The sequence below is a fragment of the Passer montanus genome, unplaced genomic scaffold (assembly GCF_014805655.1).
Source record: "Passer montanus isolate IOZ18808 unplaced genomic scaffold, ASM1480565v1 scaffold23, whole genome shotgun sequence".
Taxonomy (NCBI): domain Eukaryota; kingdom Metazoa; phylum Chordata; class Aves; order Passeriformes; family Passeridae; genus Passer; species Passer montanus.
The window spans coordinates 6,415,099-6,442,822 of record NW_024366926.1 but is presented as its reverse complement, the minus strand read 5'-3'; the positions used below and the strand labels follow the sequence as shown (position 1 = coordinate 6,442,822).

Genomic DNA, 27,724 nt, shown 5'->3' with positions numbered 1-27,724 from the left:
CTGAAGAACTGCCAAATGCAGCAGTGACCACATTTTTGGAGTGGGTGAAATGAAGCCTCTGCATACCATCTGCAAGGATCCCTCAGAGTGGAGTGAAATCAGGAAATATGGCTTATAATTTGCTGACACCTAAACCTCATTAATGATATTTGGTACAAAAACAAGCAAAAAAAAAAAAGGAAATAAATACAGATTTGGGAAAAATGAAGGAAAAACAAAACTCACATACTTTGCTTGCACGATCTTTTTTTTTTATTTTAAGAGAAGGATTTTTTATTTTTACACACCTAAATGAACCTTTTTGTCTTTTTCAACTCACTTAATGTAACCATCTTTCTGTCTCCTCTCCAGGCCACCTGTAGAAGACAGCCAGACCCTGCTGACACCAGTGGTGAGCTGTGGCCCACCAGGAGCCCTGCTAACCCGGCCTGTCATTTTAACCATGCACCACTGCGCAGAGCCTAACACAGAGGACTGGCAGATCCAGCTGAAGCATCAGGCTGCCCAGGGACCCTGGGAGGTGAGGTTCCAGCCTGTGTGCTGGCTGCATGCAGGGCTCTCTTTGCTTGCCTTTCTGAACCTGGATGCCTGTATTTTGGGGTTTCCATGGCTGCTACACGTGACTGCTTCAGGCAGGCAGGAGTGCCCTTCCCTACAAGATGTCTAAGCTGCCATGTGCCCAAGCAGAGATCTGTCTTGGGGCACTTTGGCACCTCCTGGTACTAGCAGGTTTCCGTGGTGGGAGCCTGAGGTGGTTCCTTGCCAGTAGTATAGCAGGAGAATGTCCCAAGGCAGAGTGGCAAAAGGATCTTCCCACTATAACTGGAGCATAAAGTGATGCTTTCAGCAGAGCTGGACCATCTTGACAGAGCCCTCCTTTCCAGCTCTGTGCTCCTAGGTCCCTGCTGCCACCAGTTTGGTCTCTTAATTAATTTGGCAAGAGCACTTTCTCCTACTGGTGAGTTTAATAAGGTCAGGGTGGCTTCTGAAGGCAGTTGGGCTGACAGCAGCAGAAGTGCCACGTCCAGCATTGTCTTCAAAAGCCTCTCGTGTTTGGCCTCCTGCCTGTGGCACTGGGTCTTCCTCCTGCTGGGAGGGAGCATGCAGCAAACACAGCTCTGTCTAGCCAGCTAATCTGCACCCCACAGCCCAACTCGTGGCACCACACGTGCATTCCTTATTTGTGGCTGTGTGTTACTGGCACCTCTTCATTTTCCCCCATCCTCCTCCTGCCCTAGGCACAGGGTGCTCTGCCAGCCCTGCACACACCCTGGTGTGTGTGCAGCATCCGTGGGGCCCCTGGCCATCACACAGCAATCTTCTACCTCCTGTCAGTCCTGGAGCAGCTCCTCCAAGCTGAGCCTCACCCACACATTGATGCACACCCTGCAGCATCACTTGGGGCAGCACCTCCTGCCAGAGCCACGCCATGGAGCAGAACCTTGCCCTCCAAAAAAGATTGTGCCACTGCTGCAAACATGGCAGGTTTGCCTCTCCTGGGCCCAAGGGAGCCAAGCTTAATGTCTAATGCCAGCTGAGCCACTTTTGTCAGCTGCCAGGTGTGTGTACATTGTTCTGCAGAGCTGCAGGCAGCAGGGATGAAGTGGACAAGTTGTGCTGAGTGTCGTGAGGCAGGCAGTGGCTTTGCAAGAGGCGGCTGTCACCCGCTGCTGACCTTTCGCTTCTGCTCCCTCTCAAAGCCATTCAAAGCACCTTGTGTTGCGTGCAGGATATTGCACACAGGGTTGAATGGAGAAATTAGCAGGGGAGCTGTTTTCCTGTACGCCCAGGGTGGGGAGGTCATCTGCATTCAGGCAGCGTTTTTTTTTTTCCTCATCCTGCAGTCTTGTCACAGAGGATTATTCTGAGGAAGCAGCAGGTGATATTTCATATAGATGTGGTATTTGGCTGTCACAGAGGTTACTTCCTTCCCTGAGTTTTTATAACTCCTTATTGTCGTGCTTAGGAGGTGAAGGGCAGTTATTTATTTAGCATGCCTGAGACTACTGATGCTGAATCATGGTCACCAAGTGATTAGTTCTGCAATATCTCCCTTCAATAAAGTCTTGGTGATATTTTCATTATTTGCCTAACTCAGCCCAGGGCTTTAAAAACAGGAGTGAAGACGGGGAGTTTTCGACCTCCAACATCATCACCAGCACCCCAGAGAAATCTGCTCCCTGTGCCTACACAGGAGAAAAGCTGAAAGCAAGACATTTAGACCTTATTCAATCTAAGGGGGCAAACAGCAAGGACTTTTTGCATCATCCAGACTTGAAAGGGGGCATTGCTGCCTGAAAGGAGAGCAGCTCTGAGGGGTCACATGCTGTAACTTGGCCTCTTTCTCTCTTAGGATGTGGTGGTGGTCGGAGAGGAAAATTTCACCACCCCATGCTATATCCAGCTGGACCCAGAAGCCTGCCATATCCTGACAGAAACCCTCAGCACCTATGCCTTGGTGGGACAGTCAATCACCAAGGCAGCAGCCAAACGTCTCAAACTGGCCATCTTTGGACCGCTGTCCTGCTCGTCCTTGGAGTACAGCATCCGGGTCTACTGCCTCGATGACACGCAGGATGCTCTTAAGGTGGTTCTTGATCTCTTGTTTGCTCTCCCTCTCCCTCCCCAGTCGTCACAGGACTGCAGTCAGCAGAGACTGGACCCTCTGCTCCATGTATTCATGCTCCCTGGGTTATTTTTCTGATTAGAAGAGCTTGACAGCAAGCTGCTGTTTTACAGCTTAACCTTCACATGCTATAAATTGTCCTTTGCATAGGAATCTCACACTATTTTCCACCCACCAGTCTTTTTTCCTTTGTTTACCTGTATCATATCCTGATTCCTAAGGTTTTTGCATTATTAAAAGGCCATAAGGTTCACAGGGCTTCATTCGTTATTCATGTATTTTTAATGCTAAGTGCCAGCTCCCCAGAGATGGGAAAACATATAAATGCTTCTTTGTAAATACTTGATAATGATAAAAGAAGCTTCTGGCCCGTTAATCACTGCCTGCTTTCATACTGCTTTATTACACCCCTTCGCGTGCAGCTTTTTGTGTTGGGAATTCACAACTGGAATAAACCAAAGCTGCTGCTATTCCTAACTGGATAACCTTACTCTCCCTGCATAATTCTGGCATTCACACAAACACACTCACTACATGCAGAGGAGCAGAGAGGTAACCTTCTATTGCTATTGCTAGAGGTAACCTATCTACTTGCTATTTCTCTTCATAAATACCTGTATTTATACAGAACGTATCTATAATAGATGCCCTCATTAAATATGTAGCTAAACTGCACAACTGAATTTATTAAAAGGTGGGGTTTTTCCTTTAGTTTTAGGTAGTGCTACTTCACTTCTTTGTGGCAAAGTGATTTCAAAGCCTGACTAAGCAGTCATCCTGCTGCTGTGCATGCTGCTTTTGTTTCCCCACATCTAGCTGGGAATTATTGGGATTTAAACCCAAATACACTGGCTGGGAAATGTTTGTGTTTTTTGGAACAGTGACATCCATCACTGAGAGAAGCACACTTGCTTGTCCTCCCTGATGCTATCTAATATTGCCTGCCTAGGCTTTGCTTAGAGGGTGCTCTTGTACATGTAAGAAAGGCAACAAAGTATAAGGCACATGGGGCCTTCAGCATGGTTTTGTCCTCTGGGAGCTTGGTCTCTGTCACTGCATTGGTGTTACCAACCTTTTAGAAAAAATTCTTTTCCCTGGTCTGATTTCCTTTTTTTTAACTATTTAAAAAAAAAAAAAAAAAAAAAAAGTGAAAAGGATCTTTCATAGCAATCAAGCTTCAAAGGTCCTGATGGTTTTATGCCTGTGCTGCATAATATAATTTTCCATGAGTTTGACAAGGCCTGAGGTAATAATAACTGAGTTGGAGGGGCCTTGGCCAGCCAGCTAATGCAGTCAGAGCTGAGGAATCTAATTAGGAGTTACTCAGGAGCTGTTGGTCTGTTTCTAATAGACTGTAGAGAGAGTTGTGTGGTAAAGTTAATCCAATTCAGTGTGACAGCAGAGGGGATCAGGAAAGGCACACAGTGGAACCATCCTTTACCTGCAGACAAAATCTGGGAGGGCAACAGGTTTGGATCCTGCTGCAGTTAGACCCCAACGTGAGACTGCAGATTAGTGAGGAAAGGTGAGCAAAGTCAGGAGGCCACCATCCCACTCAGTACCTACTTCTTTTTTATGTCCAGTTCTTGCATTTTAATTTTCTTTCTCTTTGGCATGTCCATCCCAAGACTGGGGGGACACCCATGGGGTTCAAGACCCAGCCAGCTGGTGGTTTACAGGAGGACAAGCACATCTACTTGCTGGCCACAGACTCTTACAAGTGCGTGAACTGCACTTCTTTGGAAGTGTAAGGAAGGAGAAGATTGAGGAAAAAAAGCCTAGTAGACCAGCTGTAGATGATAAAATAGGTGTAGATGGAAGAGCTGGCTCTGGACCTCTGTAAAAGCAGGCATGTACAAACTGGTGCATGCAAACCAGTGTGTACTGGTACATCCCCTTGTGACAGTGTTGTGTAGACTCACTCTGTGTGACAGTGTTGTGTAGACTCCATCTATGACTATTTAGATAGAAGAAGAAAAGTCTGGGGTATTTGGCACGTGCTTTCGCAGCAGCTGGTACTGCAGCAGCCCCTGCCATGCTGGGAGGACATCCTTGGCACTGCTGTATTGCCAAAGGGAAGGCATTCACAGGGTAGTTACGACTGGGTGTGGGGACAAGGCATGCAGGCAGGCAGGGCTGGGCCAGCAGATCCTGACATTAAAAGTATTTTGGAGAGGAAAGAAAAGTTGTAAGCAGCAGGTGAAGCACCAGCTGCAACATCTCCCTGTCTTGAGGCTGGCTGCTCTGAGCAAAGCACAGCAAGGGTAAGGAAGAGCAATATTCCCATATTGCATTGCCTGAGCTTTGGAAGAGCCTTTGTAGGGGATTGTGTGTATTTTTCAATAGACAACTAAATGCTTTCTGTTATTATTTACAACCAGGAATGAGCGTGCCATATGCTGAATGTGTTTTAACAGCCACCAAAGGAAGACAAGTAGCTGCAGCATAGAGCTCAGTGCAGTGTTTATCCAGCAGACTTTTCCCTCTCATCATGCAGAGTAAGCACTCGCAGCTGAGCTGCCGGCACCCGCAGTACAGTAGGGAAGTGTAATGATGTGCCATCAATAAGGGCTCGGTTATTGTGGGAGCAGCTTAGTGAAGTCCCTGGCTGCTGTGGAGCAGCGTGGGCTCAGTACTGATCACACATGCAGCATCCTCTGCCCCACAGGGTCCTGAGCCACGTGGATGGGATGCTCACAAAAATGCCTTTTAGGCAAGGATGAGGGGAGTTGTGACCTTGAGTGCTGGCCTCTTTTTTTAAGGCTAATTTTTGCACTTTGGAGAGGATACCCAAGGTTAAAAAAAAAAAAAGAAAATAAATAAAAAGGGAAAAGTAATAATATGATAACTATAAAGAAATCCATCTGCTTTGCTCTCTTTATTGATGTGTGCCTTTGAGATTAAGGTATGTGACCTGGAGTGGCAGGGGCTGAGCAGCCAGATATAGATGGAAAGAGCTGCCTCCCACAGTGGGGGCATGTGAAGGACTTCAGGTTGTAGCAGGGTGACATTCCCCAACCTGTCTCATGTTGCTCAGTAGCTGTCTTCAAAAAAAAACCAAAAATGGACACAATAGCTTGTGATCTTCTCTCTGTTATTTAATGTGTGGGGTTTTTTCCTTTTATTGCAGAAAGGCACAGCTTGGACTGAACACCGTTGTTTGCTTGTGCCCCTTTAATGAAGGGGCCCAAGCTGCGGCTGTTCTGATGCCATGGCTGATGGAGTGATGCTTTACAGAGCTCCCTCTCCTAGGAAATAACTCCTGCCTTGCAGGGTGATGAGACACAGTGGGCAGGGTGACCAAAGCCACCTCAGCATGGGGCAAGCAATATGCAGCTCAGGTTTTGACTCAAGAGGACACAAAGGTGCCAGCCAGTGAGATCAGCACTGCTCTAAAAAAACGCCGTATGGCAGGAAACACCCAGCATGTTTGAATTGCTGTGCAAGTCATGACTCCAAATTAATTCTGAATTAATTAGCTAAATGGCATGGGAGAAGTAAGGGCTGCTTGGCATCCTCCAGTTAGAGCATGTGGAAGGGCTACAGTGGCTCAGGGTGGCTACCAGAAATGAGTTGTTGAAACTAGAAGCACAGATCTGGTGAGTGGGATGGTGCAGCATCCCTCTGCATTTTCCCCCCACAGCAGTGCAGCTGCTGCAGCACGGGCAGGAGCAGTTTCTTGGCACACCTGCCCTGCATGCCTGAGAGGTGGCATCTGCAATTAGCTCACACAGTTCCACAAGTCATCTTCTGGACCTTGCAGGGAGGTAATTGGAACATAATGAAGATCTACAGTAATCAGATAATTACTATCGACTGCTCTTTAGACATCTTGATGAAGTAATTAGGTGGCACTGGAAAGAAGCTGGAACTGATTCATTGGCATAACCTTAATCTGAAAGGTTTCCTGATTTTGTTTCTTTTCCTCTAATGGCCAATAAAAGAACATTGTTTTAGCTTCAGAATCTGCCAGATGCTTTTCTTATATGCTTACTACCTCCCTTAATGTGGTCAGGAGCAGTTTAGCTAAAATGGGGGCTCCTTTATTTGGCCTGGGGCAGAATCCCAGTTTTGTGTGCTCCTGTATTCCTTGAGCATCTCCACTGTGTGTGATTGTCTCTAGCCACATGAGACTGGTTGTCTGGTTGACTCTTTTAATTAAATGTGACTGAAACTTGCTATGTTGTTTTCTAATGGGGCTCATGGAAGTGCCTTTATACTTGCTTCTTCCATGTGGTCCACAATTAGGCTGTTTGTAGACAACATTCCACTGTGGTCTTTTTAATTGCAAGCTTATATTTAGTTTCATAAAATGACCAGACTCTTGGCTTGCTAGCTTTTAATCACACGATCAGTATTTCAGTAGCCCTGAACCTGTGTATTTGTGTGAACAAAATGTTCCATCACAGCATCTTGGGTTGTTTCCATGCCATGCTGCTGGCCAGTGTCAGGGTTGGTATCTGTTATCTCCTGTACTGCTCTGCCACGAGCAGGAGACCATGAGCTGACAGACCAGTGGTATGCACAGGTCCCATGTCGGCAGGACCTACACAAATAAGAGTTTCCAAAAACCAGATAGTAAAGTTATCATTAGATGTCCAGTTTGATGGGCAGTGGAGATTGATCTATTTCTGTACTCAAAGAGTGACTGCATGCAATTGAATAGTATAGAATTGAGCTTCTGCTTAGAGGATAGGTGAGAGAACACTCTGCCTCCTTGCTGGGCTGCTGCTGGATGAAGGAGGTGGGAGGGAGGGTTATAATCAGATCAACTAATGCAGTTCCAGTTCAGAGGGACACACAATTCTGTGTGATGCCTGTGTGTATTTTTTTAATCTGTATGACACAAGTTACAGCATCTGCAGCACACAACCTTGAGGACTCAGAAGACCAGTGTGCTGTCTTGATGAAACCTGACCACTTTCTTCTTTTTGTCCCAATACTGCAGGAGGTCCTCCAGCTTGAGCAGCAGATGGGTGGGCAGCTTTTGGAAGAGCCTAAAGCTTTGCATTTCAAGGGAAGCACCCACAACCTCCGTCTGTCCATTCATGACATTGCCCATTCTCTCTGGAAGAGCAAGCTGCTGGCTAAATACCAGGTGAGCATAACATAACATTCACATTGGATACTAGCACTGAGGCTTAAAGAAACACTGTCACACACAGGTGTGTTTAAAAAATACCAGGAATCAGACTGTAGTTCCATGGATATTGTTTTCCCTGGACCGTTTACAGTCACATTAGCACAGAGCCTGCAGTCTCTGCATATAGTCACATAGCACCCATGCCTTGGTCCCTCATTATACTTTTTTGCTTTCCTCCTGCAGGAAATTCCGTTTTACCACATTTGGAGTGGATGTCAGAGGAATCTGCACTGCACCTTCACACTGGAAAGGTTCAGTCTGAATACCCAGGAGCTGGTGTGCAAACTGTGTGTGCGGCAGGTCGAAGGAGAAGGACAGATCTTCCAGCTTAACTGCTCTGTCTCAGAGGTAAATGACATTTGTGTACTTTTCTATCCGACTGTAGGAATATGGGATGGCTAAGAAGGTAAAACCTTTCCCACTGCTACCTGTTTAGTGTTTCCCATTTTTCTGGAGAGAGAGAAAAGAAAATAGGAAAATGTCAGTGCTCTGTGTTCCACAAGCCACTCCCCTCTGATCCCATGTAATAGCTGCTGTGCAATAGGAAATATCAGATGGTCTGCTTGCAGTAAACTTTTCTGCTCATATTTTGCCACTACTACACATCCTGGCTTTTGTCTTTGGCAATTTTTCTTTTGATGGCTGACATTTTCCAGAAGAAATACTATCATAAGTTTGGGGACATTTTTGCCAATGTTGTGTAGCACCTGGAGAATTTTTGCTCCATGGGGCAGTCAAGCTTGGGGCTGAGATGGAGCAACAAATTCAGGTGTGAAGTGGCATTGACTTCAGTGAATGTGCTGGTGGGTTTGATCCCTGGTACCCTTGGCAACTATGAGGAGCAGACTCTCAGGCAGCATTACTGCTGGCTGGCTTGGGGAAGGGCTGCAAGAGCAGAGATGAAAGTTACTTGTGCTGTAGGGCTCTGGCAGTGAGCACCATTACCTAAAACATCTGCTTGGTTAGTGGGTATAAAGTTACAGATTCATCTGGGGACTACACAGCATTAAGGACAGATGGTAAAACAAGCATCATAAACAATCATTGTAATAAGTGCCACATTGAGGTAATCACTAATTTAACCTCACAGAGAAGAGAAAGAATTGAAAGTAACTTTAATGAAATGCAAGTATACACTATAATCATCTTCAGCTGCTTGTGTGTAATAGGGCCTGGTAATAGATTCTGAACAGGATAATATTCTTGTCTTGTGCTGTGCTCCTATCCATCAAGGATGAATAGAGGGAATGAATAATACCATGTGATCAAGGCTGCCTCCTGCAAAATTGCCCCTTGTTGTTGACACCTTGTGATATTCCCAAACTCCAGCGAGGAACATGAGGACCTTGGGCTGCTAAGAGCTGGAATATAGGGTCAACTAGGGAAAAATCCCATAACTGAAAGATTTGATGAAAGAGTAATCACCTGAAAGGGTAATAACTGCAACATGGAAACCAATGTATGCCTCAAGAAGTGTGATAAAGACATCAGAGTAAGCATCAGGAAACCATAGCTCTGGTTCCTCATATTTTCTTTTGAGGCTAGGCTAGTGGTACCCAGCTAGCAGTTAGGCACTGCAGGACTGTGCTGGCATCTTTCCTTATTGCGGCATCTGTCTCTCTGCCACTGTCACCCTGCGATAAAAATTTAGTAACACAGTTTCCTGAATCCTCCCTTGATGGGCTTTCTTTTAGTCCCCTGCAAGGATGTAAAACTTCCGCAGATTAAACTTATACTGGCTTTATACAGTGTCTACCACTGGGACCTCAAAAATACAAATGCAGTGAGTGCCAAAACGTGCACGTTTGCAAAGCAGGAGGAAAATTGTGATAAAGGTTTCCCGTGATTCATTTTTGAAGCCCTGTTTTTATCTGGTGCCATTGATACTCACACAGAAGAGCCACAGCACAATACTACAGATACCTGGGCCCCTTCTGCAGCAACACTGAAGCCCCTGGGGCTGCAGACCAGCTAGAGAGCCAGGGCAGTACTTGTGTCCTTTGGTCCAGAATATAAAGAAAAAGTTATCTGTCTGCAATGCCACTGCCACCACCCTACTGCCACTTCCAACTTCCCAGTGTGGGTGAGCCTGCAGGCAGCACCTGCATCAGGCATGGCATTTTCCTGGCTCCTGGGCAGTACCTGCTGCCAGGTTGTTGGGTTTTGGGGTTGGGACAGGCAGTCTGTGATACAGGGCCTTGGCACCCAAGTACACCCAATGTACTTGGCACCAAGTACATTCAACATGTTAATTGAGAACATTACAGGATTGTGTAAACCTTCCTTAGTTAGAAATTTCACTGATTGCCTAAAATGTCATGCCTTTAACAAAAAAAAAAACTAAAGACAAAAAAACCAAAAAACAAAACAAACAAACAAAAAAGCCAAAAAAAATCATATTTATACAGTGAAAGAGAATTAATTGGTGTATATAAAAGAGTGGAGCCAGAAGGTTTAATTCTGTGCATTGCTCATAGACACTGGCTCTTCCTTTCCATCTCTGAATACATTTTTGGGGGGTAAACCAGAGATTGCACAGGACAGTGAGCATCTCCAGTAAATCCTTGGGGGATTTGTGATTGCAGATTCAGCCAGGAGCCGCCTGGCTTTAAGGCTGTTTCAGGTATTACAGCTCCTTCCCAACAGCCAGTTTGACACAAAGCAACAAGACAGTTCACAGAGGAGAAAACAAATTGATATTTAATGACAAGTCTTTAGCATGAGTGTTTCTGGCTGCCTGGGGCTGTGATCTGGCAGAGGGGGAGGAGAAGCAGCTCCCCCATTTCTACTAGAAAAAGAATACCAAATTGTGAAATAGACTGAGCAGCATTAGGGCAGAACCAGCCAGGTTTGCTGCTTTTTCCATAATGGTCCCTGCAGGACCTCACTGTTCCTAAACAAACCCAACCATCCAAATTGACCAGCTATTATCTTCCACCAGCTACTAAGCCAGTGGCCACTAAATCCATCCAGGCCAAGGAGAAGAAAAATCCTTGCCCAGAGGAGCCAACTGCTGCTATTCCCAGTGGTGTTAGCAGTGGTGCCGTGGGGACCCCTCCAGCTAGGAGGACCACATCAAAGAGCATCAACACCACACCGGCAGGGGACAAGCTGGCTTTGGGGATGACTTTTCCCTTGAAACACTTGCTCCCACACTGCCTTGGAGCACAGCACGTGTCTTGGGGAGAGGGGGCGATGCCTGCCCCCCACCTACCCCACCCCCTACTCTGAACACATCTCTCCATGTATTTCCAGAGTTAAAGTCACGAGCAGATGAGGGCTCAGCTTGTGCCTGGGGTGGTACTGACTGCTCATCTGTGGTCTGCACAGCTTCAGAGAGCTTGGGTACTGCCAGAAGGATGTCAGTGGTGTGAGCGTGGTGCTGAGTGTGACACTGGGGCTCGGGAAGATGCTGGGAGGGGGAATTGTCAGCCATTCTAGGAAAGCCCAGCTCTGCTCTAGTAGTAGCAACTTGCTCTGAAATGTGTCCAAGTGACTGATGCTTCATTATTTCCAGTAAGTGATTAATTAAGCTAGCCATTTGTCCGGCCATAGTCATATTCACCCTCAAAAAAAAAGAGGAAAAAAAAACCTTTTGTCTACCCAAAGCTGATTATAAATATTTCTGTTCTCCAGTGGACTAACATGTTTATGTTAGTGTTTACTACATTAGCAGAGGGCTGCAATTAAAAGCCCTGAGTCTCAGAGGATGTAGTTCTACAATTGTTTCTTCACTCAGTAACAAAACTGATGGGTTGTTCAGGCTTTTTTTCTGTCTTTCCAATCTCAGGAACCTACTGGCATTGATTATCCTGCCATGGACTCAGCGGGCACTGTCACCACCATCGTGGGGCCCAGTGCTTTCAGCATCCCCCACCCGATAAGGCAGAAGCTGTGCAGCAGCCTGGATGCTCCCCAGACCAGAGGCCACGACTGGCGCATGCTGGCCCACAAGCTGAAACTGGACAGGTGAGCAGGCTTACCCATTTGTGGTCAGCTCCTAGGGAGGGGGGTACGTGCAAAAACATCCTGGTGGAAGTCCCACTGAAAGCACACGGTCAGGCTGACTGCACAGGGGATGAGCACCTTGACAGCATGAACAATGGGTGGATTGAAATCATATGAATTCAGGTAGTTTCCATGCAGCTCAAAACCAGCAAGTTTCCTTTTTGCTCATTGCAGGTACTTAAATTATTTTGCTACGAAATCAAGTCCCACCGGGGTTATCCTGGATCTCTGGGAAGCCCAGAATTTCCCTGATGGCAACCTGAGCATGCTGGCAGCAGTTCTTGAAGAAATGGGAAGACACGAAACGGTTGTTTCTTTGGCAGCAGAAGGAAATTACTAATGCAGCCTTGGCATGACCAGGAAGGACAGACGCAGGGAGCGGTAATGCCCTGTTATTGCAAACGAGAATTGAAATGAAAACCCAGACCAATGAGTTACACAAGAGACGTTTCAGAGAAGAAAGCAAGCAAACAAACAAAAAAAACCAGCCCTGACCTTCACATGTGCTCTCCTTGTACATTATCACAGGATCAGAAAGAGATCATGCAAAGTTGTACCTTGAAAATATAAATCAACCTAATGTTCCTCTCGGCTTGGCTGTACACTGCTTGGTACAGGTTTTTACAGTTTCCTAGGAAACGCTTTTTATTGCTATCCAGATATATGGATAAACTTTCTTAACAATCCCAGTTTCTATGGATGTTGTTTACATCAAATTCTGGACAGGGGTAAGGAAACTGTCCATGGCTCTTTATATTTTTTGTTTAAAGCCATTGTAGACAAGGCTATGGACAGTTGGTTGTGGCTATTTCAGCTTATTGGTTTCTGGTGAATTCAGATTTTGGCTACAATTCTGCATATTGGTTGTCTCACAATGATCCTCCTGTCATTGTTCTGTTTCCTAGACCTACTTGTAAAAAAAAAAAAAACTAAACAAAAAAAAAAATCAAGAAAATCAGGGTGTGCATCTGGAAAGCAGGTACTCTGGCTGATAAGCAGGAACACACAAAATGTTCCCTTTCTTCCCCAAGACAGTCCCACTGAGCCTGTGTCGAGAATAGCTCTAAGACAGTGGGGAATGAAGGATCTGAGTTAATTTTCAATTCACACCCTTTCCACCCCTTTGCTATATGAGGGGCAAGATATGCAATTCAGAGTGGTTGGAGGGGAGGGGGAGAAATCCAGAAAAAAATTCAAAAGAGAAGTTGCTATGGTAGTTATTTACTGATTGGTATCTAGTGCAAGGATTATAATGACTTATTATTGCCATTATTACTTTATTTCTAATATTGTCAGCAGCAGAATGAATCATTTCTGGTTTTATGGAACTTCTTGTCCCCTCCCTGAAGGTCTTTTAAGATGTGTCACTCTCTATGCTGTCTGTCCTTCCATTTGTCATCGTACTCCTCCTCCAAAGTCCTCTGCCAGCCCCCAGAGGCTGCTCACATCGTGTTAGCTTTGCTGTGCTCCTTGCCCAGTGCCAAGCCAGCATGAACTGGTGACACTCCACTGACCTTCACCCACCAAGTGTCTGACCCTGGCATGTTTTCCACCACCCCGGTGCCTCCAGGTTGCTCCAACAAGCAGTCCTGTCCTGAGGTGGCTGTGAACCAGAGATGGTGCAAGCATGTGGAGGCTTCCACCTGATTTCTGCATCCAAGGTGGGCCTCTATAAATTTTGTTTTGTTTTGTAACTTTCTAAGAGCCAGCAGTTCCCCACAGAGCTGCAGGTCTCACTGAAACCCACCACCTCCAGCAATGCTTGCTGTGCCAGGGCTGCTGACAGCCCAGCCCTCTGCTGGGTCACTTCTGAGTGAGATGCACTTGGCAGATCTCCATGGATATTCCCAGGCATTGCTGCAGCCAGGGAAGCCTGTGTTCTGTGGGCAGTGCAAGGTAGTAACTGATGAAGTTGAAATCCTGTGTGCTGCAGTTTGCTGCCTTTGCTGCTCCTGCCACCACTGCTGCCTGGGCAGGGCGCTGCAGTCCTTGATGGCTGGCCAGGGAACACTTGTCTCTCTACAGCCCTCACCAAACAGGTGAGGTGGGAACTTTGCAAAAGGAGCAAACCAAAAATGGTTGTCACTGCAAACGTATTTTGGTCTGTTCACTGAAAATTCTGGCTTTGGTACATGACAGCACATAGGATTGCAATAGTTTTACTACCTGACTGGGCTGTCATTTATGTCTGGCACAGAAAGGCTTTTCTGCCCCAGCCCATCCATTTCAGGTCTCCAGCCAGGCCCTGGTGATTGCTGTTGTGCACACATGCATGCCCCTGCCCACATATGCATTACCATTCCATATGCTTCCCGAGACTGAAGTTAGCTTTTGTAGTTTTAGTTTTTCTTTCCCCAAGGCTTTCCAGATTGCACCTTTGAAGGTAACTGAAAATGTCATCGGTCAAAATGAAAAGAACATTTCATCTGACCTCTTTTTTCATTTGACATTTCCATAGCCTTGTCACTTTTTGCTTATAATTCCCTGACCAGTGAGTTAGGTTTTGATTGACCACCAGACAGCCAGCACAAAAAGTTCCCTTCCTTTTAAGAGGTAACCAGGCAGTTTGCAAACCAGCATATCAGTCAAAACTGGAGACCAGAGGACATGCATTATAACTTTCAGCATCTATGTGCATTTTGCTCATGTAAGCCCCACCTTCTCTTAATGTGGAGATGCTATGGGCATCCTCTCTATGAACAACCATCTTCTTTTTCACCTTGGGCATCTGGTGAAGCCCACTGCAATGCTAATGGAAATTTTGCTTTCAACTTCTGGAGAGTTGGACTGGGGCTTTCAGCTCTGCCCTTTCTCCATAACTTTTACTTACCTCAGAGGGCTAAAATGGCTCTTAAAGGTAGGTCTCAGCTTTTCTCCTTCCCATGCCATCTTTAGGTGCAATCAGTTGTGTTTAGTTTCTGCTTCTTCACCTTTCCCATGTGTCCTTCCTTGACTTCTCTTCCAAGACAGGTGCAGGAGCTGAATTGTCCTTAAACCTTTTGGCCTTTTCAGCTCAGTCTGTGTTGGTTGATCCCCAGGCTCACTGTTGCTCCCCAACTCTCAGTTTTTTCTAGGTGGGCAGCATGTGCACCCTTCTTACCAGGATCAGGGCCACGAAGTCTCTCCTAATTATCTGTACTGCTGTGAATTGATGCTCCTTTGGCCAGCCCTCTGACCTGTGTTCTGATGCCTTCTACAAGAGGAAAAACTTGCATATGAACAACTTTCTCACAATGTTTTGGGGCATTTTCCTTTCACAGCATCACAGTAAAGAGGATTTATTGCGAGGAAAAATGCACAGAATGCACACTCTGATTAAAAGGAGCATCCGCAGAGGTGTCTGGAGGTCAAAAATGTAACCCTTCATCACTGAACATGACTTGGGCAGCAGCATGACTGCCACTGGGTAGTGAAGCTGCTATTCTTCCACCCTGACTGCTCAGGAGCCACCTGCAATCCCCTACTGCCATGACAGGCTGGGTGGTTTCTCCAGCACCAGCTCCATAGGCTTTTGCAGGCTCCCAGCACAGCCCCTTGGGCTGCCTCAGCCCTGACAGGGCAGGGAGAACCAGGGGAAGGCTCCTCCACAGAGCCACAGCTCATCCCAGCAGCTCTGCACCCATTCTTTGCCACTGCTGCTAACAGCAGCTCCCACCTCACACTTCCCTGCATTAATTTTGCTGTTTTTTCTTTTTTTTCTGGGGGAGTGGCAGGGCACTGTGCACTGTGGGAGAGCGCTCTGGCTGGTGGCATTCACAACAGCATCCCCATCCTGCTGCCCCAAGGAGAGCAGGTGGGAAGCAAAGGCAGCCAGATGGGTTCAGGATATTATTTTTGGTGGGAAAGAAAACCCAGCAGCAGTTCCTCTGCCTGGATTGCATGGACACAGTGCCATCTCGTGGGGCTGAGCCCCAGCTCCACCATGTCACTGCTGCCACAGCAACGTCACACAGGGAAACGCTTCCAGCAGGGTGGCTCTGACAAAGGAGTTTGGCAGGCAGAGCTGATTCTTAAAAGTTGTGGTAAGATTTTATGTCAGGTGAGCACATCTGCTTTAAGAGAAAAAAACAAACAAATAAAAAAAAGGCTGCAGGCTTCTTATCCTCCAGTCATTACTGTTTTTTAAAATGCTCTTCCTTTTAGTTGTTCACCTTTGGCTCTGTACTGCAGCAGTTTTGCTGCTCTTCACACCATCTCTTCATTACATGTTGATTGCTAGTGCTATAAATAGTATATATATTATATAAATATATATAAAATATCTACTGACTTCAAGGAAAATCTTTAATTTCTGAATAAGAATCATTTATTGGAGGCAGTCCTTTTCACCTTTTATTTTTTCTTCAGTTCTTCTTGTGTTGTGTTCTTGTAAAGGTGACTGTCAGTGTATAGGGTAAGTTTGGGGTTTGGTTGGGTTTTTTGGTTTTTTTCAAAATTTATTATCACAACTGCTCCACTGTATCTTGCTAAATAAGACCTAAGTGCTGTTTCAGTGGATCTTGAAAATTTTGCAGCAGTGAAGGTGTCTCCAGTCAAGATTTGCTTTACTGGGAGACCAAGACTTTTTTCTGTCTCGCTGGCAGAAATGCAGACACTCGTGAGACATGTTGGAGTCTGCAATACCCACAGAGCCAAACATGTCCATTCCTTGGGTTTCCTGCTATTTCAGTTGCTTACATATAGAATAAATGTATTTACATGCTGTAAGCCTGTCATTGTGGACAGTGTCCTAATGTCTTGTATTGCTACCTACAACAATTTCTTTTCAGTTCTCTTTCTCTTCTTCTTTTGGGGGCAGGGGGCGTGGGGAAGGGAGGGGTGGGTGGGCCCTTAGACCCTTGTATGCTCTACCAAGTAGTTACCACAGCTCTGAGGTTAATTTTAAACACAATAATTTTGTTGAGGTTGGCTTGGGTTTTAAAATATTGTTTCCAGGGCACTTTGTAAACAATCTTACTGAGTGTTCAGTAGTCTTTTCAGGTATTACTCTGGCTCTCACCTGGCCATGAAGTAACTCACTGTTTGCAGGCTGGCTTGGTCAGTATCAGGTGGTGCAAAGACACAAGTGGTTTGTGAATGAAAACCAAACATTTGGTCCTTTTCCCACAAGGACTCCAATGAGTTACTGACTTTGGGGTCACCACTGCAATCCATTCCTAGCTTGTGTGTGAAACCTTGAGTCCATAAATGAGCTGCACTGCAGATTTTTAAATGCTGAAGCACATATCTCAGACATCCTTTGAAGTGGGACAGAAAGGCAAAGTAAGGGTGTGTGTGTGTGTGTACATACAGACAACGAGGACAAAACAAAGGACACTACCTGCTGGAAACTTTTACCTCTCATGTTAGGTATGGGCATCCTCTTATTTTACCAACTTTTGAATGGGAAGGTGAAGGTCAAAATTCAGTGCTGTATCATCACTGCAAGGCCAAACAGGCAGTATGTCAAAAGCCAACAGAGTAAAGTAACTGGAACTGGACTTGAACTAAAGCCACAAGTTTGGTAGGTCAGGCTCCTTGCTTGAATAGGAGCATTTGGTCTATTTACTTATTTGTCCTTTAAACTTGTTCCCTGCTCCCTCAAATCTGAAAATCCCTTATCTGAAAGTCCTTTGATAAACTGTCTGTACAAAAAAAAGCAATGATAATCCAGAGTTCCCACAAACCTCTATCCCAAATAGGTATTTCATGTTTTCTGTGGTGCTGGTTAAATGTATTTATTAGTGGTTCAGTCTCCTCAACTGCTGACAAAGAGATGAATTGCTACGTGTGCTACATCCTGGGCCTGCCCTCTGCTCCCAAAGCACCCCATGTCATGGCAGGTGAGTAGCTTTGGGATGCCTGTGAGGAAGTGGGATGTCATTGGCAGGGTCCTCCCACAGCAGTGATGGGACAAGAACCCCAAGATGAGAAAACTTGCACAGGTCCCAGAGCTTCTTTGGCTGCTGCCAACTGGCTCTGACTACCGCTTGCCAGTATATTTGGGAGCTAGCACTATACAAACAAAAAGCAAAATGGTTTGGAAAGTAAACAAAATTAAGAAGGAGAGGCAAAACACTCTTCTCCCTGCAGATTTTTCAAGGTACCTTGCAAAAACACCCGAGCCGAGAGCCAATAACCCACGGTGTGTGACACAGCTGAGACAGAGGAGTTGTGGCATCCCTGTTTTCACACATCTGTGTGGTAGACTCTTTTTGCTAACACATGTTCTGTTATTGTTGAAGAGAAAAAAAAAAATAAATAAAAGAGGATATCTTCAGTACCTTTCCAAGGTAAAAAATGAAAGAAAAAAAAAATAGAAGAGGGTACCTTCAGTACCTTTCCAAAGTAAAGGAGGGCCCATAGGAAAAGAAACATCTGTGTGACCCAGGTGTATCACGTTTCTCCCTTCTCTTCCCATGTCACAGCTCTACTGGGGTTCGTGGGATTTGTTTTCTTTGCTGTTCAGATCTGGAGAACTCTTTTGGTTTTTATTTCCCTATTGCTGTATCTTCTATGCAATTCCTTTTCTAAAGACTGACTTACTACAGGAGAAGTGCTAGCCATTGCATTATTTGTATTGCTGTACAGTGGAGGTGTGGTTTACTAGTTCTGAGTGTGCCTCTTACCCCCCTCCCTTTTTTCTCCTTCCCTCTGTTTGTAAATGCCTGCATTTATTCTGTCAGCCTGACATGTACAAAGTGTAAGAAAGAATTTTTAAACAGGTAATAAATTATATTTATAAGCAACTGGAAAAAAAAAATACACCACGACCCTGTGTTCAATTGTTTAGTTCCTGGAAGCTTGGAAGTGGAGTCTTCTATTTAATTTCTTTAAAAAAAAAATCTTCTCAGAAGAAATGTTTCTGTACATAATAACTGTGGGATTCAGTGGCATGCCAGGAGCAATGTGCAGCAAGCACAGGGCTTTGTCACCTCAATGTGGCCAGGTCAAGGGGGCTGTAGAAATGCTGCTGGAGAATAACTGCAATGCCACTGAGCACAGATGGTTTGGGGCAAAACAGGAGGGCTGCAGGGGCTGTGCAGCTCAGGGGAAAATTGCTGTTATTTACACACTTCTCTGAAAATAACCAGCAAGGCAATTAAACATTAGGAGACACTGAGCTGGATCTGCAACACAGCACTGCAGAGTGAGAATAGTGCTCCAGCTTTAAGTACGAATTCCCAGCAATACCTCACTAGATGTAGGAGTACATACCCCATGTCTCAGCATGTAGCAATGCCATTTTCAGCTGATGCTGGGTATTTTAGGCTGAAACGTTTTCACCTGATACATAGGGCTGGGAATTCTTGCTTCAGTCTGTGCAGAGATGACTCCTGTTTCTCTTGTGCTATTAAAAATAGGAGTCAAAAATACTCATAAAGATGTGGCAGAATGAAGAGGGGGGTATCTAAAAAAATATTATGCTAATGCCAAGTTCTGATAGATTTACATAATCAGCCACAAAACACATGCAACTGCTCTATTAGTGATAACACTATTTTAATTACTATTTTTCTCTTCACTGACTTGTGAAAGGAGTGATGCTTTTTTATGCCAGTGGAAACATATGCAACATATTGCTGTTTACTTGTTTGTTCAGATGAAAAAAACCTTATAAAAATAAAATAAATAAAATGAGGCACAGTCGAAATAATCTAGCCAGGGAAATGAAAAAAAAAAAGAGGGGGCTTTTCAAGCACATGAAAAGGAAATAGCAATCTCTGTCATGGGGAGATGGAAACAATTTTATTGGGGAGTGGGGGAATGTTAAAACAACCATATACAATTTGAACAAATACAACATAACACAATTTGTTCCCCAGGTTTTCTAATTACAGTATTTACAGGTTTAATAAGGCACTGGTTCTCAAAAAAGAACACAAATTAGTTTCTTAGTCTCTACATTGACAACCTTTTCTTTAATAGAAATAACTTTGTGCTAGAGAAAGGATAGCAGCTGCTAGATGGCATCTCTCTTTTTTTTCTTCTCCCACTTACACATGCCATCTCACCTATGCCAGTAAGAAACTAAACTACACTTCCTTGAATGATTTACATTTGAAAAGTGGATTTCTAGACACGTGGGCACCGAAGCCACAATTATCTTTACCACTGACTTCCAAGCCCTCATCATTGTGCCCTTTGAAACTACCAAAATATGGGAGTGACATTAAAAGGCCACACCTGGCAAAATGAACATACTAACCTGCAGTGACTGCAGGTGCTGAACCTTAATAAAGACACACTGGGTGTTACAGGAAGTCACCCATGCAGGCATTCTGACTCGAATGTCACAGTGCTGGAACAAAAAAACCTCCATACTTGCCTTAGGCTGTTTTTTTGCCTTAGGAATAGCCCTTCACAATAGATTACAGTGGATAGGAGATTTGAGGGCAAAATCTGGTCTTGGGAGAAAATAGGCAGGCACTAGTTACACAACTGCAGACTCTTTGCTTTCTCAGTGTGTGTCTCCTCATATATATATATATATCTTTATCTATTTTCCTATACAGCACCGTTGCAGTGATTTGTCATTTATGCATTTTCATAAATAAATATTATGTTTTATTTAGTGCTTTTTCATCCATAATAGTTTACTCTTAATCCACATACTGGAGCTATTCCAGACTTGCAACTGAATATATATATATATATATTTATATATATATAAAAACACATAAACTTGAACATTTAACATACATATTTTATGTGATCTATCAACCAGTATCTTAGACCCTTTTCTTCTGGACCAAAAAAAAAAAAGTAAGATTTGCTCAGGAAACCAATGACTGGCCCTTTCTCTTGCAACATGCTGATGGCAGGTGCCAGGGGCATTCATTGCATGCCTCGTGCTGCCAGATGGCAAAGCACTCTCCAAAACACTCCTGGGGAGAAAGTCCTGCTAATTTATTTAAAAAAAAATTGAGGAGGGTAGAGGTGAAACACACCTAAACAGGCAGGAAAGCAGCATCCCTGCTGTGTGACCTGGGACCTGCAGGTCCCGTGAGCTTCTTTGGAGCTGAGAAATCTGGGTTCCACAGGGTGTGCTGGCTTCTGTGGGAAGAAATGAGACTGGAACCCATGGCTCCATTCACTAAGACAGAAAGGTGAAGAGAGGCTGGCCTGTCCCCAAGTTGGCCCACAAATCTCAAGGCCAAGGCGGCCAAGGAGAGGAGCAAACTCTGCTCTCAGCCTCACAAACATTTTTTAAGGATGGGGAGACCACCATCACCCCTCCTGGGGTCAGGATTTGTTGTATTATTAACTCTCAGAGATTTTCTTTTTGTATTGCTTGGTAAATTTGGGTACAGGCAGGGAAACTGCACTGCAGAAAAAGCACTCTAATGAACAAAAAACTTCTGATTAAGCTTTTTAACACCTATCATCATGGAGGTCTTGCTGGTTCTCTTGAACCATGCATTTTTCTCTGTTATGTTGAAAGTAGAAAATGGTAATTTTTCCAGCTAGAAATACCTTCAGGGAGCTGTTAAGCTAAACCCCAATTATACACCTACCTACCACAAATAAATCAGTTTTGTCCAAAAAGGGAAAAAAAAAAAAAAGAAACATTACAGAAGTGCTGAGGCTAAATCCTGCATGGCAATTATTTCAGTTCTGAAATAGGCTTAGCATAATCAAAGCAGCATTTGTAAGGACTTATTTCAAAATTAAGCTGAACACCATCTAGTAAAACAACATAGGCAGGCAGGAAATTTTTAAAAAACAAATGAAGGGTAAAAAAGGGTAAACCAGTAACTCCCATGCAGCTCAGCTTTGGTAATCTGATGAAGAACGGAACCTTTCCAAAGAAAACACTTCCCAGAGTATATTTCACCTCTCATTTCCCCTTCTGTAGCATTAGCATTGCTACAACCACTGCAGACCCAGGAAGGAGGACAAGGCAAAACAGAAAATACATTTCCCACTGCCCTTCTCCCCTGACAGCTCCTTTTGCTGGGAAGAACATTGCTACACAGCCCCAGCCTGGCACTACCGTGCAGCAGCTGCCAGAGGTGTGGAAGCTGCTGGAAGGGCACACAAAATAATAAAGCAGATGAAGCTCGAGCCAATTGTTCCATTTGTGGTGTCTCTCACTACTGCAGAAGTGCTGGAGGCAGGTACCCACTGCTGCCCAGGACTCCCAGCTCTCACCACCCACCTAATGTGTCCCACCCTTCCTCCCTGCCACTTCCTACTACAGCCTCAAGGCACCAGGTCTCCTCACACTCAAGAAAAAATGATTGCCACCCCAGAAAGGGGCACTTTTGAGGTTTTTAACTTGTCCTTAAAAAAGGGAATACAGATTTATTTTTTTTTCAGCTGTGGTTGTAGATGGACCCTTCACTTTTACACAAAGGAAAGAGCAAGCTAATAATTCCTTCTCACAAGGAATTTCCTCTTAAACAGTGGCTGTTTGTGGATCCTAGAAGTTTCAAATTACCCAGCAGATTCAAATGTGTACTGCATTTCCACTCACACACAAAATACTTTATTTTCCAGTGAGGGAAAAGGAAAGGAAAAAAAAGCCAAGAAAAAAGGCATTTGTTTATCACTGTGGTATTATTCCCATCAGGTTTCCTGGAAACATGAAGATCTTCTTTAGACAAGACACACCAAACCATATTCACACATCTCCCAAGTACCTTAAATGAAATGTGACCTTCCCTGGGACAGGCCACCCACAGGAATCAGGTCACCCACACCAACTGGGATGGCAGGGATATAACTGGGATCCATCTCTGTACTCTGAGAACCACTTGCACACACAGGGTTTGGAAAGTTATCTTCACAAATAGGTGGCTTTTAAGGCAGGCTCCATTACAACTCTTCTGAGCTACACAGATCCACTCCCCTTTTTTTTTTTTTTTAAGGCTGGAGTGCAATAGTCTTTTTGGAAATGAAAAAGTTGATTTGCTTTCATTTTCAGCAGTTTCTTCCAATTTTTTTTAATGTAACAATATACATCTTTTTTACTTCTAACCCAAAAGTTTTATTTTCATAAAATTTAAAGCAGTATCTTTTTAAACAATCAAAATAATAATAATAAAAATAATAATAATAATAAAATAATAAGTGGCTTTCATGGAAAGCAACATGCATAATCTTAAACCAGTTACTAAAACTGTATTTCCCCATGTAAACAAGGGCAGACAAGCCTCTTCCATCTTGCATGCCAAAATTCAGGTGATTTTTTCAATGGGTAGTCTCTTCAAAAACTCACAGCTGCTCTTAAGCGCGACTCCTCCACTCAAGGTACTCAGCAAAGACTTTTGATACACCTTCAGGACTTCTGCCTGCACAAGAAAGTCCAATTCCAGGGGCCTCCAGCAGAGCTGCCTCTGCCAGAGTCAGAGTTTAATGTCCTGGGACTCTGACATTTTGGCGAGCGTTTTCTTGACGCGCAGGGCTGTGAGCCGGGAGGCAGGGCTGTGAGCCCAGCACTCCATCATCAGCTTCCCCATCTGCCGTAGGCACTGCGGAGAGAAGTGGGAGAGAAAGTCCCACCAGGGTCAGGGGAACAGGAGACTGCAGTTGCTGGCAATGCTTGAAAAACTGAAGGGAAAAGGTATTTTCTCAGGGCAGTGCAGTTCCTGAAAGGCATTACAGATAAACACCACCAGCACTGCCCAGACCAGCCAAACACGTCTCATGTAGATTAGCGTAGATTTTTATAAATGCATTTTTGGTAATACATAAGCACTATGTAGTAACAAATTGTCCTTTTATTGCTGGAATGCCTGGGGTGGGATTACCAAGGATGCTAGCCAATTAATCAAGAGCTGCTATTGCAATAAGCCTCCCCAATCCTTGACACGTGTGGTAGCAGACCAAACACTGAGTGCCACCACACAAAAGCCCTTTTGGGAACTGCTACTCTTTTTCCTCCAGTGTTTCCACACCCAGTCTGAAGGCTCAGAGGGATTCGGATAGGGAGAGGATGAGGCAGGTGAGGTTTGGTTATATCTTTTCACACTGGTTGTTGCACAAGACCTCAAGCAGCCCAGGGAGGTTGTTTTTTTCCCTCACACTCACAAATCTCATGCCACCTAAATCTCTCATGTCCCCACAGAATATTCATCTACATGCTGCTATTCCCCAATGGCAGCACCAGTGGTAAATATCCTCCTCCCTCAATAGGATGCAGAATTGGGTCAATCTCACTCACTAACGCTGATTAAAAGCACAGACTGCATGCTAAGAGGGATGAGAGGTACCTCATCACTGCTCCATCTGTTGGGAAACGAGGGGCGTAGTCTCTTGATGCACACAATCTCCCGCATGTCCTCGTACGAGGGGTCGCTGGGCACCAGGTCATGGTATGGAAGCTGGTATTCCTCAACAATTCCTGAAAGAAGCAATTAGTCGCCTGTCACTTGCAGAAAAAAAAAAAAAACAAAAACTTCCACTCCCCTCTTCCCCTCTCATTTTATAACAGCTTGGCCATACTGTCTAACAGTTGGATGTCCTGCCCCTAAAAAGGACTTAGAAGTTTATTCCACAAACAAGTTCAAATGCAACCATTGCTGTGTAAAGACTGGCCAAGTATCTTAATCCAAAAGTGTAGGAACTTGCCAAGTGAGACAGTTTCTACCACTGCTGTCCAGTCCAGCAATCTCCAGTCACTTCTCACAGAAAGACCTATTAGCATAGGGTCTGTATCAGAGTAATCTGAGAGAGAGTTAACTGTGAGTTAGGTCTCCTCCTTATCAGTGGACTGGAAAATACCAAGGGACATTTCTGTGCCTTTTCAGAATATTGCAAGGCACCATTCTTTGTGCATAGCAACAATGACAAAAATATTGCAGATTTCACCTCACAACATTGCAACACATGTCACCAGCTTTTAAACACAGGGATCCGCTGCTCATTGGCAACATTCAGCTTCTCTAGGGTGAGCATTCAGCACCATGCTGCAGGATTTAAAGACCCATAAGGAATGCTGAAGGTAGCAGAGACCCAAGAGAGACATGCTCTGCTCTTACCACCAAACTGGCACCAAACTGCTACCAAGTCATTTCTGTGCATTTAACTTTCCCAGTGGCAAAAGAGAGGCAACAACACCCATCACTTTTGCATGACACTGAGCTCTACATGCAGAAAGAGGGAAATGAAGCACTTCACTGCTATGATAGTGATGTAATTAATGCCACTTCCCTCCGGTGTTTTGCTACTTGTCTAGTAAACAGATTATTTATTTCAAAGAGTAGAACAGCAAACCCCAAATTGTTTGTCCTCCTCCTTTCATTTAACTGTTAACTAAACTAAGAAATCATTATTTTCTTTCTGCTAAATTAGCTGAACACTGCCAGTCCAGCAGAAACATGATGGCTTTAGAAAAGGTCCCCAAGTGAGTTCCAGACTTCCTCAGTGCAGGCATCAGTTGCCTTCAAACGAGCCACTAAAATACAGTCTAAATCTCTGCTGTTGAAATAGCACTGAGTGATGCTTTAAAATAAGTTTCAACAAGAGAATAGATATTAAGAGTTACCTGTATGGTTTACCCACATCCGTTTATTACTGTAAAAACAATTACCCAGAGAAAAAGGTGTAATGGAAGGCTTGAGGTTCACTGACACAATTAAAAGTTATCTCCCAGCTCTTTACCTCCTGAAACACATCTCCTTGCTATCTCCCAAAGGATGAGTCCAAAACTGTACATATCAGCCATGATGTAGGACTGAAAGTGATTTCTATTCAAGCTTTCATCCAGCACCTCAGGAGGCATATAACGTTTTGTTCCCACACGGGTATTTGGAGGGATGTCTACCTCATTTGTATCACTAAAAGAAAAGGAGAAAAAAAGGGCATCAAACATGCAGTCAAGTGGGTGTCTTCTTACATCTCCTTAGATGGAAGAAGTAGTAAATCCACACCACATCCACTCTCAAACAAGGTCAAAAACAATGCATAATCTTAATGGAACAATTCTTGCAAGAAAAGTCTCTTAGTGTGAAGGAAACCCTCCTTAAAAGGCTGACCCGCCTGAGGCTATAGTAAGCATTCAAATGCAGAACCACAAGGGAGATAAGACTCAACAGGGATGCTGTAACATTTGTGAGATTTCATTAGCATTAGCCCGAGCTCTAATGTTAGTGATAACAATCAAATCTTCATTAAATGCTGTTTTCTTAACATACTCCACCACCTAATGCTTCAGTCTCAGCAATTAATGGGGGATACTAAGTAGCTGGGACCGTATCTCTTAGCTGTAGCAAATCATATCTGCAAGACAGATGAATCTAACTATTATATTTTTGCATGCATTATGTTTGATCCCTTCCAACCTTTACACATCAAGATATGCAGACACAGAGAGATAAGTGCGTAAAAACATCTAAGCAAATGGGTCACACCTCACACATTGACCAGAAGAGACAACATGCAGGAAAAAGTACCCATTAATTATGTGAATGGATTCTTGTTTTTCTTATTAACTCAGATTCAGCTACATCAGTTTCAATATATTTAAAAGTGTAATATATGGTGTATATTCTGGTTTGCTTAAAAAGGTCTGTTTTCCTTAATTCACCTTCAAAATGTATGTATTTTAAGTATGGTGGATACAACAGATGCTCACAGAATAATTGTATTTCTGTAGTTTTCTTCATGTACAGCAATTTTCTTTCACCTTCTGACTGGAAGAAAAGCTGAGTCTGTGGTACAACCAGTCACCTACACAGTCATTAAATCATACATATGCTAGTGGCACTAGCAGGGTACACTAGCAGTGTACACCTGCAAGAATGTAACATAAATCCAGTGATCTGCATTACCCTTCAGTATATTTCAAATGAAACAGAAACACAAAGAATTTTACTAGAATCATTAGCTTCAGCAGAGCACACTCCTTCCAACTAATTTCTGTTCCTTGTTGCATGAGAAATGCTGTCTGAGGAAGGATTCAGTATGAAAACAAGCCAAGTACATAACATAAATTCCATCTGGAGTGTGAAAAATCCATATTTCACCTTCTTTTGTAACAGCACTCAGTAATTCCTTGCTCTCCTTCATTCACAGCTAAGCTGTGTGCTGCTCTGTATTTGCCAGGCAAAGTACACCTGCAAAGGGTGAATTTCTTCCCCAAAACTTTTTAATAGTGTTTTTTCAAGTTGTTGTTTTCTAGGCCTCTGTTCCTCAAAGTAAAAATATTCCTTTCTTGTCTCCTGAAGAAAAGTCAGGCTCATAAAGGAAATGCCTCACCAAGGAACCCGGTAGGTAAGTGAACGGTAAGAAGAGAATATAAAAACTGCCTTTCCTTTCACTCTGAATAATTTCAGTTGAATATTTGTACAGAATTCCTGAATTTTTTTTAATACTCCAGGGAGTGCATGGTTTCAAAGCTGACCTGCAAAATGGAAAACTTCAGTCTATGTATTCTGGACACATTTCTGTGTACAGAAAAATCAGAAACTTCGGAACACGCGCCTCCACCAGCAGGACCACCGCTGAGAGCTCAGGCTGCTTTTGAACAGAGCTGTCAGAGAGCACTGGCCCCTTATGAATCCCAGGAGTGAGTAAGTTCTACTTGTCTGCTCTTTCTAAGTTGTTTAAACACACAACCATTTTTTAAAATCAAATTTAAAAGCCATTTCAAAAATCAAATCTGTACTTTGGCAATTTGATTTGTAGGAAATGAAACAAAAGGCAGCCCAAATGGGGTTATTTTCAATAAATCCTAGTTAGTAACCCGTGCAGATTATTAGTATTTTTCTCTCTAAGTTGAGAGTGAATTTTCATGGGATCAGACAAGCTGAATGCTTCAGTGACAAGCTCAGTGATGTGACTTCAACCTGTCAGTGCTACATCCTTTCATTGTGTGCCAGCAATACTGGGGCAGCTATGCAGGATGGAGTGATGAAAACTGAATCCTTACACAAACACAGCTAATGTGCTCAAATAATCAAAAAGCAAGTATTTATACACCTGCATGAGGTGCTGACATGACATTGTCCCCCACACAGGTG

General features: G+C 44.1%; 2 protein-coding genes across 4 annotated transcripts in view; one reads left to right on the top strand and one right to left on the bottom strand.

The window, feature by feature from the left end:
* UNC5C (unc-5 netrin receptor C) overlaps positions 1–12,706 on the top strand; it is a 244,628-nt gene extending 231,922 nt beyond the window's left edge. For both annotated transcript variants that reach the window (XM_039710627.1, XM_039710626.1), the window contains 6 exons: positions 352–520; positions 2,354–2,587; positions 7,575–7,724; positions 7,953–8,117; positions 11,560–11,738; positions 11,952–12,706. In XM_039710627.1, coding sequence (XP_039566561.1) covers positions 352–520; positions 2,354–2,587; positions 7,575–7,724; positions 7,953–8,117; positions 11,560–11,738; positions 11,952–12,117 — 1,063 coding nt within the window. In that variant the 3' untranslated portion in view covers positions 12,118–12,706. The remainder of the gene's footprint in view (positions 1–351; positions 521–2,353; positions 2,588–7,574; positions 7,725–7,952; positions 8,118–11,559; positions 11,739–11,951) is intronic.
* A 6,749-nt stretch (positions 12,707–19,455) lies between these two features.
* The window catches only part of BMPR1B (bone morphogenetic protein receptor type 1B), a 231,844-nt gene continuing 223,575 nt past the window's right edge, over positions 19,456–27,724 (bottom strand). For both annotated transcript variants that reach the window (XM_039710721.1, XM_039710722.1), the window contains 3 exons: positions 25,365–25,540; positions 23,975–24,105; positions 19,456–23,233 (listed from right to left, as the gene is read on the bottom strand). In XM_039710721.1, the coding sequence (XP_039566655.1) occupies positions 23,108–23,233; positions 23,975–24,105; positions 25,365–25,540 (433 nt within the window). In that variant the 3' untranslated portion in view covers positions 19,456–23,107. The remainder of the gene's footprint in view (positions 23,234–23,974; positions 24,106–25,364; positions 25,541–27,724) is intronic.